The sequence below is a fragment of the Oncorhynchus mykiss genome, chromosome 7 (assembly GCF_013265735.2).
Source record: "Oncorhynchus mykiss isolate Arlee chromosome 7, USDA_OmykA_1.1, whole genome shotgun sequence".
In the NCBI taxonomy this organism is placed as follows: domain Eukaryota; kingdom Metazoa; phylum Chordata; class Actinopteri; order Salmoniformes; family Salmonidae; genus Oncorhynchus; species Oncorhynchus mykiss.
Genome location: NC_048571.1, coordinates 45,868,107 through 45,884,330, shown reverse-complemented (window position 1 = coordinate 45,884,330; position 16,224 = coordinate 45,868,107). Strand labels below are relative to the sequence as shown.

General features: G+C 42.5%; 1 protein-coding gene across 1 annotated transcript in view; it reads right to left on the bottom strand.

Moving 5' to 3' along the window:
• Positions 1-929: 929 nt before the first annotated feature.
• LOC110527873 (RING1 and YY1-binding protein B) overlaps positions 930-16,224 on the bottom strand; it is a 40,239-nt gene continuing 24,944 nt past the window's right edge. Inside the window, exons 3-5 of the mRNA XM_021609456.2 lie at positions 8,624-9,367; positions 3,744-3,827; positions 930-2,806 (exon numbers count right to left, since the gene is read on the bottom strand). Of these exons, the coding sequence (XP_021465131.1) occupies positions 2,557-2,806; positions 3,744-3,827; positions 8,624-9,367 (1,078 nt within the window). The 3' untranslated portion in view covers positions 930-2,556. The remainder of the gene's footprint in view (positions 2,807-3,743; positions 3,828-8,623; positions 9,368-16,224) is intronic.

Genomic DNA, 16,224 nt, shown 5'->3' with positions numbered 1-16,224 from the left:
TCCCACTAACATACAAATTGGATTTTTAGACAGCTGAAGCAAGCACACATTTTCTTCGGGAAATGTGCCTTTTCTAGTTGCCATATTTATCTTTCCTTAGAAATGTTTACTTTGCAGGTTGACTAGCATCTATTGAGTCATAATGTTCCATAAATTTAATGCCCAACTCTACTTGATCGACAAAACACGTTTTGTAGCCACATAATCCAGAAAGGAAGGCTATAGCTCATCTTTAGCCCCAAAAATACTGCTCACAATTCTCAAATTCTTAATTTAATTCACAGCAATTGAACCAGATCCCAACAATAGTGAAGTGGATCTTTTATTTCATCAACAAATCATTTGAAAGAATTGATACATATGAATCAAATGAATCGTTCAAAAAATATATATATATAAATGTGGTCGAGAAATGTGAAGCAGGCATCCGTTAAAACAGTAAATCAACTTTGTATGGCCTTATTGGACAACGAACATTGCTTATTCACAACACACAAATATGATTATCGTATCTACACTAAATAGATCGTAAAGCCTTTACTACAACACTTGCCGGTAGGTAGACTCATGGTCACGGTAAGTTAGAAGGGTATGCCTACCTTGCCTGACCTGCTTTAGAGAAGTCTATAGGGATAGATTGAACTGGCCTGCTCAGGCCAACTGGTTCTCTGCAGGGGGAGATACTGTTCAGCGGACAGTGGAGCAGAGGCTCAAAGCACAGGGCTTTACATGGCTCCAAGAGCTTCTGAACACTGCAGAGTTCCCTGCAGCTTACTGCCCATTGAATGCTTTTCATTGCCTTTCATTGTTCTCCAAGTAGAGAAACTGACTTGTAATTGAATGTTAAAGTGTGGTTATTTTCTGTTCTGCTTATTCTCAGGTTTATCTAAGTAAGTTCCTTATAAAATGGACAAGAATTACACCATTTAAATGGATTATATTAGTCTTTATTTAAAATGTATTTCATTTCACACATTTTATAATTGCATCTCAAATTGTTATTCATTTGTCTATGTATCATGTCATTATGAAATTCCTTTGGTCCTTCAATAAATAAAACTAAGATATACACATTTATTCTTTATACAATTTAATACAGTTAGAGGAAATGGTCTATTTTCATCTAAGGAGAATGAGAATTAGAACCATTTAATTGGTTATTTAGTTAGGTAAGTGTTTACTGCTTTGAAAATGCAAAACAAAAATGCAATATTATTCTATTAGCTATATCATCTACTTGCAATGTTTCTGCCTTCAATTAACCTACATATTGGAGTCTTAAATATATCTTAGCAGAAAAAGTCACTCAAATCAATTCTCAAATTGTCATGAACTGTCCAGGCCTTTGCACTAAATAAACCGGAAAAATCACAACTTTGTAAACCAGAGCATTCAAAAAAAATACATTAGCAAACGTTCGCTAGGACTTCTAAAAACCTGAAGTCCCTTAGCATCAGTTGGATATCATAAACGGTATATGGCATCACTATATTACAGTTCAAACTGTGGTCTTGACAGGTGGATCTGAACTTGACCTTTCCTTCAGTCATTACAGAAATAAAAAAAGGTACCACACCTTTCCTCAACTGGCTACCCAATATTAAAGCGACGGAATGCAAAAACATCAACAACTTTAGTGTTTTTCACAATAGCCTACACTATAGAGTTAAGGACAGGAGACACAGACTGTATAAGATATATAGCATCTATCAGACTAAATGATAGACAAAGGTTTGGGTGTGTGTTGAGTTGACATTGTAGGCCCTTCAAATCAAAACAAAGCAGGTGACCTTTATATGCTGCACATTCACCTCTACACATCAACCTGAAAGACCACATGGAGGTTCAAACTAAAATCAGACACGAGTGTAAGAGAGTGAGTGAGAGAGAGTGTGTGAAAGAGGCAGAGAGAAAGAGAGCAAGAGAGAATTTCTGGGTTATTAGCACTTTTGTTGGAGCGTGTGAATGACAGTCCCACGTTGGAAACTGTTTCACAGTGTATCGATGTAGCACCAGTGTGTTGTGGTCTCAAGTGTCTTGTCCCATCATACCAGTTCAACCATGAAAACAAGTGTCAAAGTGAGAGATGGGGTACAACTACACAGCAAAGCCTCAACAAAAGAAAAGTCTCTCAAAGTATAAGGGTGCAACAAGTAATAAATAAGGGTCATGTTTCAGAGTTGCTAAAATGGTGGTGGTTATTGTGTACAGCAGATCATTTCTTTGCACATAAACAAAATGTCGGCCGCACATCCACGTACAAATATCAAACAATACATACAAGTGTCAGGATGCCACCAGTGGGGACGCTATTCCCATCAGCCCCACTCTCCCGCCTGGGCCATGCTCAACGTGTACCCATGATTGGACGTTTCTCCATTAGGCGCATGCCATGGGCTGCTCCAATCAGAAGGCAGACAGCTCCAATCAGCTAGCTCTCTCAGCATCCTGGGACGGTGATGGAAGGAAGGCGGAGGCAGGAGGAAGGAAGGTGAAATATCTCCCCCTAAGGGATCCCATCCACAGAGTCTTCACGGAGCACCTGGACTGGAGGGCTCAGAAGGACTCGTCGTGCCCCACAGAGAGCTCTCCTTTGGGGGTGGAGGCGCGAGACGAGCTCTTGTCCATGCTCTCGGAGCCGGAGCTCTGGTGCCGCTGCTCGGAGCCCGAGCTGGACGTCACGGTGGACGAGGATGTGGACGAGGAGCGGGTCTTCTCCTTAAAGTCCGTTATGATGACTGTCACGTTCCCCACCGTTATGGCTAGCTGCTGAGCGGTGCTCCGGTCAATGTTCTTCAGTTTGGGCCTGGTCAGCAGGAGGGAAACACAGGGTTAGGATTACATTGATAAAACTGCCATACAACCACATTAAGGTGTGTAGTACAGTGTGGGTGGTTAGACCCAACCGCTCATTTCAATGTATACTACAAGGCCAACAAGAGTAAGAGGGAGAAAGAGAGAGTAGAACATGAAATAGCATTTATGAATCACTTGAGTTTGATTTTGAGAGTTTGACAATGAAGTCCTTTTCTACATACCCAGAGTCAGATGAATTAGTGGATACCATTTTTGTGTCTCAGTGTGCAGTGCGAAGAAAGTAGCTAACTAGTGTTAGCACAATTGCTTACTAGCATTAGTGCAATGCCTGGAAGTATATGGTAACAGCTAGCATGCTCCCCTAGACTTCCAGTCATTGCGCTAATGCTAGTTAGCATTGGCCCACTACCTCTAACTTCCTTCATACTGGATGCATAGACATAACAATGGTATCCATGAGTTCATCTGACTCTGGGGAAGTGGATAAAGTAGGTAATTGGCAAAATTCCGAAGTGTCCCTTTAAAGCGGCAATCAGCAGTTGAAACAATAACAGTGTTCTCCCCACCTCCGCTTCGAGAAAAAGCTGAGAGATAGGGCTGGAGAAATGTAAGCACAAACTCATATACAAAGCTATGGATCCATGATATAAAAAAATATATAGTTTTAACCATGTATTGAGACTATAGTTCTTGTTCACATTTACTTTGTTTACAAACATTGGAGTAAAACAAGCTTATGAGACATTTATAGGTTATACTCTTCAAGCATCCATGGGAACATGTAGCAACTGCTGATGGCCTCTTTTAGAATATATTGTACGAGTTCCAATTAAAAAAGTGCCATGACAGGTTCTCACAATGTCCAACTGGAAGATAAGGTCAGTACTAGTAGTGGAATACATCTCTGTAAGAGGAGAATCACCCACCTGGAGATGTGAGAGTTGTTGATCTTGGTTGTTGACTCCCCAGACTGTATGCTGGGTAAGCTCTGATGAACGTCTGTCTTGGGTCTGCACAGAAACAGAAAACACAGAGGAGTATATTATATACACTGCTCAAAACAATAAAGGGAACACTTAAACACAATGTAACTCCAAGTCAATCACACTTCTGTGAAATCAAACTGTCCACGTAGGAAGCAACACTGATTGACAATAAATTTCACATGCTGTTGTGCAAATGGAATAGACAACAGGTGGAAATAATAGGCAATTAGCAAGACACCCCCAATAAAGGAGTGGTTCTGCAGGTGGTAACCACAGACCACTTCTCAGTTCCTATGCTTCCTGGCTGATGTTTTGGTCACTTCTGAATGCTGGCGATGCTTTCACTCTAGTGGTAGCATGAGACGGAGTCTACAACCCACAGAAGTGGCTCAGGTAGTGCAGCTCATCCAGAATGGCACATCAATGCGAGCTGTGGCAAGAAGGTTTGCTGTGTCTGTCAGCGTAGTGTCCAGAGCATGGAGGCGCTACCAGGAGACAGGCCAGTAAATCAGGAGACGTGGAGGAGGCCGTAGGAGGGCAACAACCCAGCAGCAGGACCACTGCCTTTGTGCAAGGAGGAGCACTGCCAGAGCCCTGCAAGATGACCTCCAGCAGGCCACAAATGTGCATGTGTGCTCAAACGGTCAGAAACAGGCTCCATGAGGGTGGTATGAGGGCCCGACGTCCACAGGTGGGGGTTGTGCTTACAGCCCAACACCGTGCAGGACGTTTGGCATTTGCCAGAGAACACCAAGATGTGACAAATTCACATTCCCAGTAAGTCAGAAGTTTACATACACTCAATTAGTATTTGGTAGCATTGCCTTTAAATTGTTTAACTTGGGTCACACGTTTCAGGAAGCCTTCTACAAGCTTTCCACACTCCAAACTCCACTATGGCCAAGACCAAAGAGCTGTCATAGGACACCAGAAACAAAATTGTAGACCTGCACCAGGCTGGGAAGACTGAATCTGCATTACGTAAGCAGCTTGGTTTGAAGAAATCAACTGTGGGAGCAATTATTAGGAAATGGAAGACATACAAGACCACTGATAATCTCCCTCGATCTGGGGCTCCACGCAAGATCTCACCCAGTGGGGTCAAAATGATCACAAGAACAGTGAGCAAAAATCCCAGAACCACACGGGGGGAACCTAGTGAATGACCTGCAGAGAGCTGGGACCAAAGTAACAAAGCCTACCATCAGCAAGGGCATTGAAGATGAAACGTGACTGGGTCTTTCAGCATGACAATGATCCCAAACACACCGCCCAGGCAACAAAGGTTTGCTTCATAAGAAGCAGTTCAGGGTCCTGAAGTGGCCTAGCCAGTCTTCAGATCTCAACCCCATAGAAAATCTTTGGAGGGAGTTGAAAGTCCGTGTTGCCCAGCAACAGCCCCAAAATATCCCTGCTCTAGAGGAGATCTGCATGGAGGAATGGGCCAAAATATCAGCAACAGTGTGTGAAAACCTTGTGAAGACTTACAGAAAATGTTTGACCTCTGTCATTGCCAACAAAGGGTATATAACAAAGTAGAGAAACTTTAGTTATTGACTAAAAACATATTAACCACCAGAATTTGCAAATAAATTAATTAGAAATCCTAGAATGTGATTTTCTGGATTTTTTCTTCTCATTTTGTCTGTCATAGTTGAAGTGCACCTATGATGAAAATTACAGGCCTCTCATCTTTAAGTGGGAGAACTTGCACAATTGGTGTCTGACTAAATACTTTTTTGCCCCACTGTACATGTTATGGGCACAGTATGTTTTACACTAGTTATCTTGTTATTAGTCCCAACCTTCAGCTCCATTCAACCCCTCCAATTTATCTCTTAACACCATCCATATTGGATTCTATTTGCCATATATTTTTCAACTGTGCTGTTTAACAAAAGTTCTGAACCTTTCTATTTTCATTGTTTCTACAGATTGTAAATTGTAAATACATTTTTTTTGCAAAAAGTATTATTATATTATTGATCGATTGACTATAACTTTTCAGATCGCCCAGTAGTGCTATCTGCAGGGTTAGTTTCAGGTAAATGTTGCAAATCTTCAGCTATTGCTGGACCTGTTACCAAAAGCAAGCTACATATGGATAGTACCGAAACAAATGATCTAATGATTCTGCCTCTTCGCAGTAAAATCTGCAGAGCTGGGAAGGTTGTATCGCACATATAAATAACATTCTATTGGTTGCAAGAATTCTGTATAATAATTAAAATGTTAAAAAATCTACGTTTTGAATCCAGCATTGTTTTGCTTATCAGTTTATAAACCATGCGCCATGGAATTGGTACATCAAAAATCTAAACTATTTTGCAATCTATATGGCGCAGCTGTACATTTCTTGGTCCTTAAATTAAATTGGTTTTCCTTAACCAATTATGGTATTTAATGCAGGGCCGACAGACAAGTTCCATACTTTTGCCCCCTTCCACTTCCCTCTTCTATTTTTGCGGTAACGCTGCAATTGTTTAGTTAGCTGCATGTATGACAATTTACTTAGATTATAGCTTTTTTTTTTTATTCAAACAAATTCATAAAAAAATCTAATATTATATTTGAGTTTAACCTCAATATTTGTTGTATTATTTGTTCTGTCTTTTCTGCTGGATTAAATTGAAATTGCAACCAATGGCTTATTTTAAAAATAGCGATATTTGACAGATTATTTCCTTTTCAAATAACAATGTGAGAGGTTATAATCTGAATAAAGGGGAAAAAAATCATTTCATGAACATAGGGTGAGAATCTTACTAATTTTCTAGAGAAGTTCAGATTTAAGTATAACTTTAGTATGCCTGAAGCCATTATTGAGAGGTCTAATGCTTTAATATTTAAGACTTTTTGCCCTCCGAATGTATAGTCATTATATAAATAGGCCTGTTTAAATTTTGTCTTCCTTGCCATTCCAAATTAAATTGAATCTTTTTTTCTCATACAATAAGAAAAAGACAACTGTTCTCCAGGTGTAGGCAAGACCATAAGCAAATAGGTAAACTGGGATATGACTGGAGTTAATCAGGGAGGTTTTTCCACAAATGGAAGGGTATTTACCTTTCTATGGTAGCAAGATCTTATGTATTTTACTAACCTTTTTGGGATATGTATACCGAGTATATCCACAACACCATTAGACCATTTTATTGGTAAACTACATGGTAATGTAAAAGTTGTATTTTTTTTGTGATCCAATATGTAATTTAGTACACTTATCAATTGGTTGTAATCCAGAAAGGTTAGAAAAATGATCTAGATCCTCTGAGGCTGTGGAGTGATCCAAGTTGTGGATCTTAAAAAAAAACATGAATCATCAGTGTACAATGACACCTTTGTTTTTCAGCCCTGTATTTCTATTCACTTCATATTATTGTTGGATCTGATTTTAATAGCTAACATTTTGATGGCCATAATAAATAGATATGCTGATAGTGGACAACCTTGTTTTACTCCTATCGACAGTTTAAAACTTTCTAAGTAGCCATTATTTACTATTTTACACCTAGGGTATGACTGGATTTTAACCCATTTTTTAATACACGATTTTAACCCATTTTATAAGAGATTCTCCAAAATTGAAATGTTCCAGGCATTTCTCTAAAAACTCCAGTCATACTTTATCAAAAGCCTTTTCAAAGTCAGCTATGAATAGCAGGCCTGGTTTCCCAGATTTTTCATAGTGTTTCCAGTACTTGCCTTATATTATCTCCAATGTAAAAAAACAAAACCTGTCTGATTAGAATGAATAATGTCTGACAAATAATGTCTGACAATAAATCACTGAAGTGTAAGATGCCTCCAATTTATTTTTAAAGGACTGGATCTTTATATTTCCCACTTGTATCCTGTTTCAGTAATAATGGAATCAGACCTTGTTGAGTGTCTGATTATCTACCATTTACATAGGAGTGGTTAAAACATGCTAATAACGGTCCTCTGAGTATATCAAAAAAGGTTTGGTATACCTGAAATGGTATATGCCATCCAGCCCTGAAGTTATCCCAGTTAAAGGCTTTAATTGCATCAAGAAGTTCCTTCTCTATAATTTCACCTTCACATGAGTCTTTCTGTATGGCTGTTCATTTAAAGTTATTAATAGAAAAAATGTCCATACAATTAGCTTCGGTTAAAAGGCGCTGAAGGAGACAAATGAAAACACATGCTTTAAAGTACTTTGCTTCCTCTTCCAAAATATCATTTCGTGAATCATTGGTGACTCCGTCATTTGTAACAAGTTTCAGTAAATTATTTTTGGGAGCATTTCTATGTTGAAGATTAAAAAATAATTTGGTGCATTTTCCCCCATATTCCATTCAGTTTGCTTTATTATTATTATTAATATATTACACTTGATCTTTGTTGAATAAGTTCCTCCATTTCCTTTTCCTCCAACTTATTCTGAGCCTCTATGGTACAGTTTTCACTGCCATCTATCTGTTCTGTTAGACCTTCAATTTCCTTTGTTAGTATGGATGCCTTTGACCTAAATTGCTTTTGTTTTAGAAAGGAGTACTGAATTGCATGGCCTCTAAAGGCATATTTAAAAGTGGCCCATACAATAAGCGGATTTGCTGTACCTATGTTATAAATTCCTCTGTCCTAGTTAAAAACAAGTTATCATCCAATAGGCTTTGATTAAATTTCCAATATCCTCACCCACGTGGAAATTCAGTAAGAGTAATGTAATGTCTCCTTCAGCTTATTTGATGGTCTGACCACAGAGGAGTATATTAGTAAAGTTCATGTCTGGAGAGGAAAAATGCTTACACAGACAATGAACAGACATCTTACTCCTTTATAAACACACTGACCTGATCTTTTTGATGCTGGGTTTCTTGGCAACGGGCCTGGCTGGGCTGCTCTCTTTGATGCTGGGTTTCTTGGCAATGGGCCTGGCTGGGCTACTCTCTTTGATGCTGGGTTTCTTGGCGATGGGCCTGGCTGGGCTGCTCTCTTTGATGCTGGGTTTCTTGGCGATGGGGCTGGCTGGGCTGCTCTCTTTGATGCTGGGTTTCTTGGCGATGGGCCCGGCTGGGCTGCTCTCTTTTATGCTGGGTTTCTTGGCAATGGGGCCAGCTGGGCTGCTCTCTTTTATGCTGGGTTTCTTGGCAATGGGGCCGGCTGGGCTGCTCTCTTTAATGCTGGGTTTCTTGGCGATGGGCCCGGCTAGGCTGCTCTCTTTGATGCTGGGTTTCTTGGCTATAGGCCCGGCTAGGCTGATCTCTTTGATGCTGGGTTTCTTGGCGATGGGCCTGGCTAGGCTGATCTCTTTCCCTTTTTCTTTCTCCTCCTCTTGCTCTGGCTTTTCTGCTTGGTCATTTTCCGGCTTCTCCTTATTGCTCTCGTCTTTATCCAGGGGAGGTTCTTCTTCTACTTCTGGCTTCACTCTCTCCAGAAGCTCTCCCTCGGGGTGCTCCCCCTCCCCGTCCAAGAGCTCCCCGTCCGGGCCATGCTCCCTCTCAGGCCTCTCCTTCCTCTCCTTCTTGGGCGGGGGAGGCATCGCGTACTGTTGTGCCACCTGCTGGGCCACCAGCTGGGAGTTGATCCTGGGTTTCCTGTAGAGGCCAGGGCACAAATAGGGATTAGCAGGCAGCAGAGACTCCAGGCTCAGCTTTCTCAGGACAAGATGACCATGAGCAGCCCCTGTCTGACCACATAGCAACACACACACACCCTCTCTGCATCATCTTATAAGGAGTTTGCTGGATTGAGTCACAGTGCCTTTGTGGAGTGAAAGGGTTAATGTACACACACGGCTGGCTGACTGGATGTAAGTGACAGCTCTTGGTCGGGCTGGTCTGTTTGAAGAGTAATCTCACTAGCTCAGTGCTATAATAAAATGAATGTGGGGATCACAACGTGGGACAGTTGCAGCATGTCATTTACGTCCTCTAATCTGATTACTGCAGCGTTGGCCCCATTTGTCACAGACTGGGATACACAGAGACGTGCAGCCGCTCACTTACTAGCTGGCTAGCCCACCAGAGCAGAAAGAAGTCACTCTGTGGCTCTCTGTCGTCACTCACACACAGACACACCTAGCCTATTCTCTTTGAGCCAAACCATTCTCGTTCAGCAGGCAAATGCGTTGTGAGTGAGAGGTGGAGACAAATGAGTGCCTTGGTGGATGAATAAAAAGATCTAGGATAAAGGGCTCATTGGGAGCTCATCACACTTCATCCTGAGAGGTTAGAAGAGGTACTTCATGGGGGGGAAAAAAACAAACACTTCAGGCAATGAATGAGAATGCGAGGATTATCGTGTGAATAACTTCCGACTAGGGGCTGTTCTTAGTCCGACACGAAGCAGAGGGCCAGGGAAACAGCCCTTTGGAGGGTGATATTAACAATAATTCCCAGGTTATAGCTTTTATAAAACAGTTACTAACATATTTTTCTAAAGATTACATATTTTCATTCAAATATTTAAGGGCCTCCCGAGTGGTGCAGCAGTCTAAGGCGCTGTATCGCAATGCTAGTGGCGTCACTACAGATCCGGGTTCGATCCCGGGCTGTGTCGCAGCCGGCCGCGACTGGGAGACCCAAGAGGCAGCGCACAACGTTCCCAGCGTTGCCCAGGTTAGGGGAGGGCTTGGCCGGCCGGGATGTCCTTGTCCCATCGCAATCTAGCGACTCCTGTGGCGGGGCGAACGCATGCACGCTGACACGGTCGCCAGTTGGTCGCCAGTTTTTCCTCCAAAACATTGGTGCGGCTGGCATCTGGGTTAAGCGAGCAGTGTGTCAAGAAGCAGTGCGGATTGGTAGGGTCGTGTTTAGGAGGACGCATGGCTCTTGACCTTCGCCTCTCCCGAGTCTGTACGTGAGTTGCAGCAATGGGACAAAACTAACTACGAATTGGATATCATGAAATTGGGGAGAAAAAAAATGTGCAAAAAGTACAAATATTAGTATTAATAAATTCATTTTTTTCATCCTTCCACAATATTGTCCGGGCAAAAGTCATTAGCCAAATGAACTGGTTGTCCATTCCAAATGTTCTAAGCAAAAAAGGATGCCATGCAGGCTATAGTAGCTACTCATCCATTGCTAGCTAGCCAACTAGATCAAACACAATCAGAGCAAGCAGCTGAAATGACAGCAAATTTATTTTACCTTTGTTTCTATTGCCATTTCTTTGGATTTATCCATTATAATCATCCTGATAAATAAATTCACCCGGCTCAGAAGATGTCAGTCTCTTCACATTCATTCTTTCTACGGCAGGTGAAGATCGCAAAAAAAAAAAAGCAACGTTGTTGCACAGGTCAACGAGAAAGGCAGCAAGGTTTAGACTAGAGGTCTAATTGGTATGGCCGATTAATTAGGGCCGACTTCAAGTTCTCATAACAAATCGGTAATCGGCCTTTTTGGTCGCCGATTATATTGCAATCCACGAGGAGACTGCGTGGAAGGCTGACCACCTGTTACGCAAGTGCAGCATCAAAAGGACATTGTGAATGCAAGGAGCCAAGCTAAGTAATAGGCTAGCATTAAAACTTACATACAGATAAAGTCAGAAGTTTACATACACCTTAGCCAAATACATTTAAACTCAGTTTCACAATTCCTGACATTTACTCCTGGTAAAAATTGCCTGTCTTAGGATCACCACGTTATTTTAAGAATGTGAAATGTCAGAATAATAGTAGACAGATTTATTTCAGCTTTTATTTATTTCATCACATTCCCAGTGGGTCAGAAGTTTACATACACTCAATTAGTATTTGGTAGCATTGCCTTTAAATTGTTTAACTTGGGTCAAACATTTCAGGTAGCTTTCCACAAGCTTCCCACAATAAGTTGGGTGAATTTTGGCCCATTCCTTCTGACAGAACTGGTGTAACCGAGTCAGGTTTGTAGGCCTCCTTGCTCGCACATGCTTTTTCAGTTCTGCCCACAAATTTTCTATGGGATTGAGGTCAGGGCTTTGTGATGGCCACTCCAATACCTTGACTGTGTTGTCCTTAAGCCATTTTGCCACAACTTTGGAAGTATGCTTGGGGTCATTGTGCATTTGGAAGACCCATTTGCGACCAAGCTTTAACTTCCTGGCTGATGTCTTGAGATGTTGCTTCAATATATCCACATCATTTTCCTGCCTCATGATGCCATCTATTTTGTTAAGTGCACCAGTCCCTCCTGCAGCAAAGCACCCCAACAACGTGATGCTTAAACCCCCGTGCTTCACGATTAAGATGGTGTTCTTCGGCTTGCAAGCATCCCCCTTTTCCCCCCAAACATAACAATGGTCATGATGGCCAAACAGTTCCATTTATATTTCATCAGACCAGAGGACATTTTTCCAAGAAGTACAATCTTTGTCCCCATGTGGAGTTGCAAACTGTAGTCTGGCTTTTTATGGCGGTTTTGGAGCAGTGGCTTCTTTGCTTAGCGGCTTTTCAGGATATGTCGATTTTCTGGATTTTTTTTTCTCATTTTGTCTGTCATAGTTGAAGTGTACCTATGATGAAAATTATACAGGCCTCTCTCATCTTTTCAAGTGGGAGAACTTGCACAATTGGTGGCTGACTAAACACTTTTTTGCCCCACTGTATATAGATACTTTTGTGCCTGTTTCCACCAGCATCTTCACTTCATTATTTATTTCAGACTAAATTGATTTTATTTCTGTATTATATTAAGTTAAAATATACAAGTGTTCATTGTTCATTCAGTATTCTTGTAATTGTCATTATTACATATAAATAAATAAAAATTGTCCGATTTTGGTCCTCCAATAATCGGTATCGGTGTTGAAAAACCACAATCGGTCGACCTCTAGTTTAGACTAATCCCAACTGTTGAAAAGCATATGCTAACCTAGAAGCATAGGGAAATAATGTCTAGACACATTTTTTCAGGGGAGATTAAGTTTATGAATTGCCTGGCTGGGCTGTGGGACAGTGGAACTGTTAACAGGCACTACCCGGGGCTTGTGGTGAAAAACTTCCTGCTAGCAACCAATCAGCATCCATACAACCTGTTTTATAACAGATTTTAAGTCCCAATATCATCACCCCCCCCCCCCCCCCCAAGTGTCGCACCACACACACACAGTTCGACGTCTAAGATGTGAGGGGTGAGTGCTGCGTGTCCCGTCTGCCTCCCTAATGGACAACAGCTGGCAGCAGTGGGGGGGTCTCAGGGGCAGGCAGAGAGAGAGAGAGAGCAAGAGAATAGAGTGCCACAGACACAAGGTTAGCCTAGATTTGGCTCTCACCAGCACAGATAATCACATCACTGGACTGGGCCAGATCAGTGAAAAATACCAGAGTATACCACACACACACACTCAACCACGTCTGAGAGGTGCATGGTTTGCAAGCTACTCAGGAGGCACAATCCAACTATGGCATAGCCTCCACATCTCATCTACTGCATTGCCAAGAGGTCCTGTTTATTGTCTAGCTGTTCAGAGTGTGTCATGTTTAAAGAAACTCTCTGCGGGTTTGAGGGCAGATGGGCACTTCCCTGCTTTCTGATCCACCTGCCTGAGCCTCAGACTGAACTGATAAACAAGCTCTGTCTGGCTCCTAGAAAATGTAGCCTACCTGTTGACTAGAATACAAATGAGGTGCTGACTCGTTCTCTCAGAGAGTCTGTTATCGTTAAGTTGGTCAGAACATGAGCAGAAACTTGATGACAATACTGAGTGGGACTGTTCTGATACAGCTGGTGCTGCTCAAGACATTTTAGACAACATGGCCCCCAGGCTTTACTTAAAGGTTAATTTCAGATGTGGTTGTCTGATTACGATGGGTACATTGATTATGATGCATGGCTGATGAGGTCTATTTGTGGAGAGGAGAGTGTTTTTCACAAGGCTGCTGGAGTAATTTACCTTAGAAACAGCACATCCTAGATATCAACCCTTTTACTTTCTCCCGCCCTCTCCCTGTCTCTTTATCTCTGTTCTGCAGGAGATAGAGAACCCACCGTCTCTCCCTCAGGGGGGACCAGTCGATCAGTAGGCAATCAATCGCTTCATAATATGGCATCATGTCGTAGCGCTCGCGCCACGCTCCAATCAATAGGCAGGCTGTGGTGAATGCTGATGACCTTGTAGTGACTCCACCCAGCACAGCTGGCATGGCTCTGGAGCTGCTGCATAAAGCTAGCCTACTCACTCTTACAGAATCAATGCCAGTCACACTCCACAGGAGAGGAGGGATTGACATGCTCACGTTCAGCAGCATCTGGATGACGAGACACTCAAAAAAAACCTTAAGTGACTTGACAAGGTTTGAGCAACTTCATATCAATGGCAGTTCTCAATACCCTTGAGGAGCCTCACTTGTACTCTCAGACTGGCGCCCGAGGTCACTTTGCAACAAGCACTCAAACACACCAAAACTATTTGTCTCCAACGGCAGTGAATATTGTCGCCAATCAATCACAGGATTTGGCAGGACGCATGCAGACCAAACACTCGTAAACGGGTTCTCAGCGCAGCCCGCGTCTGACGGGCCCAGAAATAATTTCCCGTGGCAGGTTAAGCTGTCAGCAAAGTGCTGGAGGTAGAAAGTGAGCATGATTGATTGATTGATTGATTGATTGGCTCACCGCCTCCTTGGCCCATCACCCCAGACCCAGAGATTTGTGTCAGACGCAGCAGTGCTCAGCCCAGAGAGAGGGAAGCAGCAGGAACAGCCCCAGTAGTTAAGCTGTGATTCAGTGCCAGCTGTAACTGAGCCATGGAGTTGTTGCCAGCATGATCGGAGCGCTACTCCCTGTTTGGCCTGCCCTGTGGTGCGCTTACTCTACAGAGTATTATTACACTTACCAGCTACGTCACTGCTGCTCTGAACACCACCACTCTGACCCATTAACACGGCTGGCTGGCTGGCTGGATCCACACCACTGGGCTGGCCACACTCACCTTGCTGGTAGGCAGGAAAACAGCGCCACTGCATCTGTTCCAAGCCACTTCTCACTGAGAAACACCAGATAATCGGTCTAGGCTATTCCTCCTTTTCACACCTCCATAGATAATGATTGTCTCTGCTGACTGCCCCTTAAATTCCCCTTGATATGGGGTGTGGATTCTTACCCCACAGGCGGCTATGAAATGACTGTCATCAGCACTAAACACTAAACCCAGGCAGACAGACCTATGGTTATGCTGCCAGCCACACCCACTATATTGTCAATCATAATAAGTACTCCCAAGGAACTACTCATGCATGTCAATATTAGCCTCCTACCTGAAGAGCATAGCAAGTGGAGACCTAGAGATGCCAATAACATACTGTTGAACTTAAAACCAAGCAGTGTTGTGACAGAATTGAGATATTGAGTACTTCTGTAGAGACAGACACGGAGAGAGGGGTGACCATGCGACCACAGGAAAGCCCTCATTAACACGGCTCTTTATTTTGAGTGATAATTGGAGGACAGGCTATTACTCCCAGCCAGCCACAGACCCAGACCATGCAGCAGCGGCAGCTCAAAGAGAGAGGCCTAGACAAAAAGGTCCCCTCTAACAGGGACAGCCAACTGTAGTCAGACTATAAGATTTCATCTGAATCTAAAAACATTTTTACAAAATACTGTGCACCTGAAGTTAGGACTACATGATAAATCGTATTCAGATCAAAAATTGCGATTTTGACGTGCAAATATCCATATCGCAAGAAGTTGCAATTTTCTCCTTTCTTTGACACTTAACACAAGAAAAATTAGACTATGGTACCACCTCCAATGAGAGGCGCTAGACTCCGTTCACTCACCCTCTACATGCACAGAGGATGCTGACCAATCACAAGCGGGCTCTCCCACTCTCTGCACGGCATGCACATGCTGGCCAATCACAAGCATCCGCGCTGGTGAAGAGAGAAGGGGCTTCAAAGACAGTACAGTATGAGGTTCAGAAACTCTGTGGCTTTACCTCAAAGTGTGTGTCAAACATGAATGCTGCAAGTACTAATTAAAATTTCAATTTGGTGCCAAAGAAGGGCTCATCTTCAGCAGTATTTTGGCAAAAATAACCCCCGAGCTGTGGTGACAAGAGGCAACACAACAAATGTATTCAATCATTTGAAGAATAACCACCCCCACTTTGCGATGATTGCACGGTAAAAAAAAAGTATTGAAAACAAAAAGTGCCTGGACAGCAGCAAAGCCCCTAAACCACATTCAACAACCTATGTTAAACAGGCATCGATTGTCCATGTATTTTCAAGTGTAACGTCCTATGAAAAACTTCCTGCAGACACACAGAAATCAGAGGCCATCACATATCCAAAGACATGGTTCCTATTTACACTGTCAGCAAAGACGGCTTCAAAAAGAATATTAACAAGCTGGACAGGACATACAAGATTCCATCTTGCACATATTTCCCAAGTCGCCACCCCAACACTGTATAACAAAATTAAAAAAGGGTAAAAGTTGAAACATGTCGAGTCGATTGA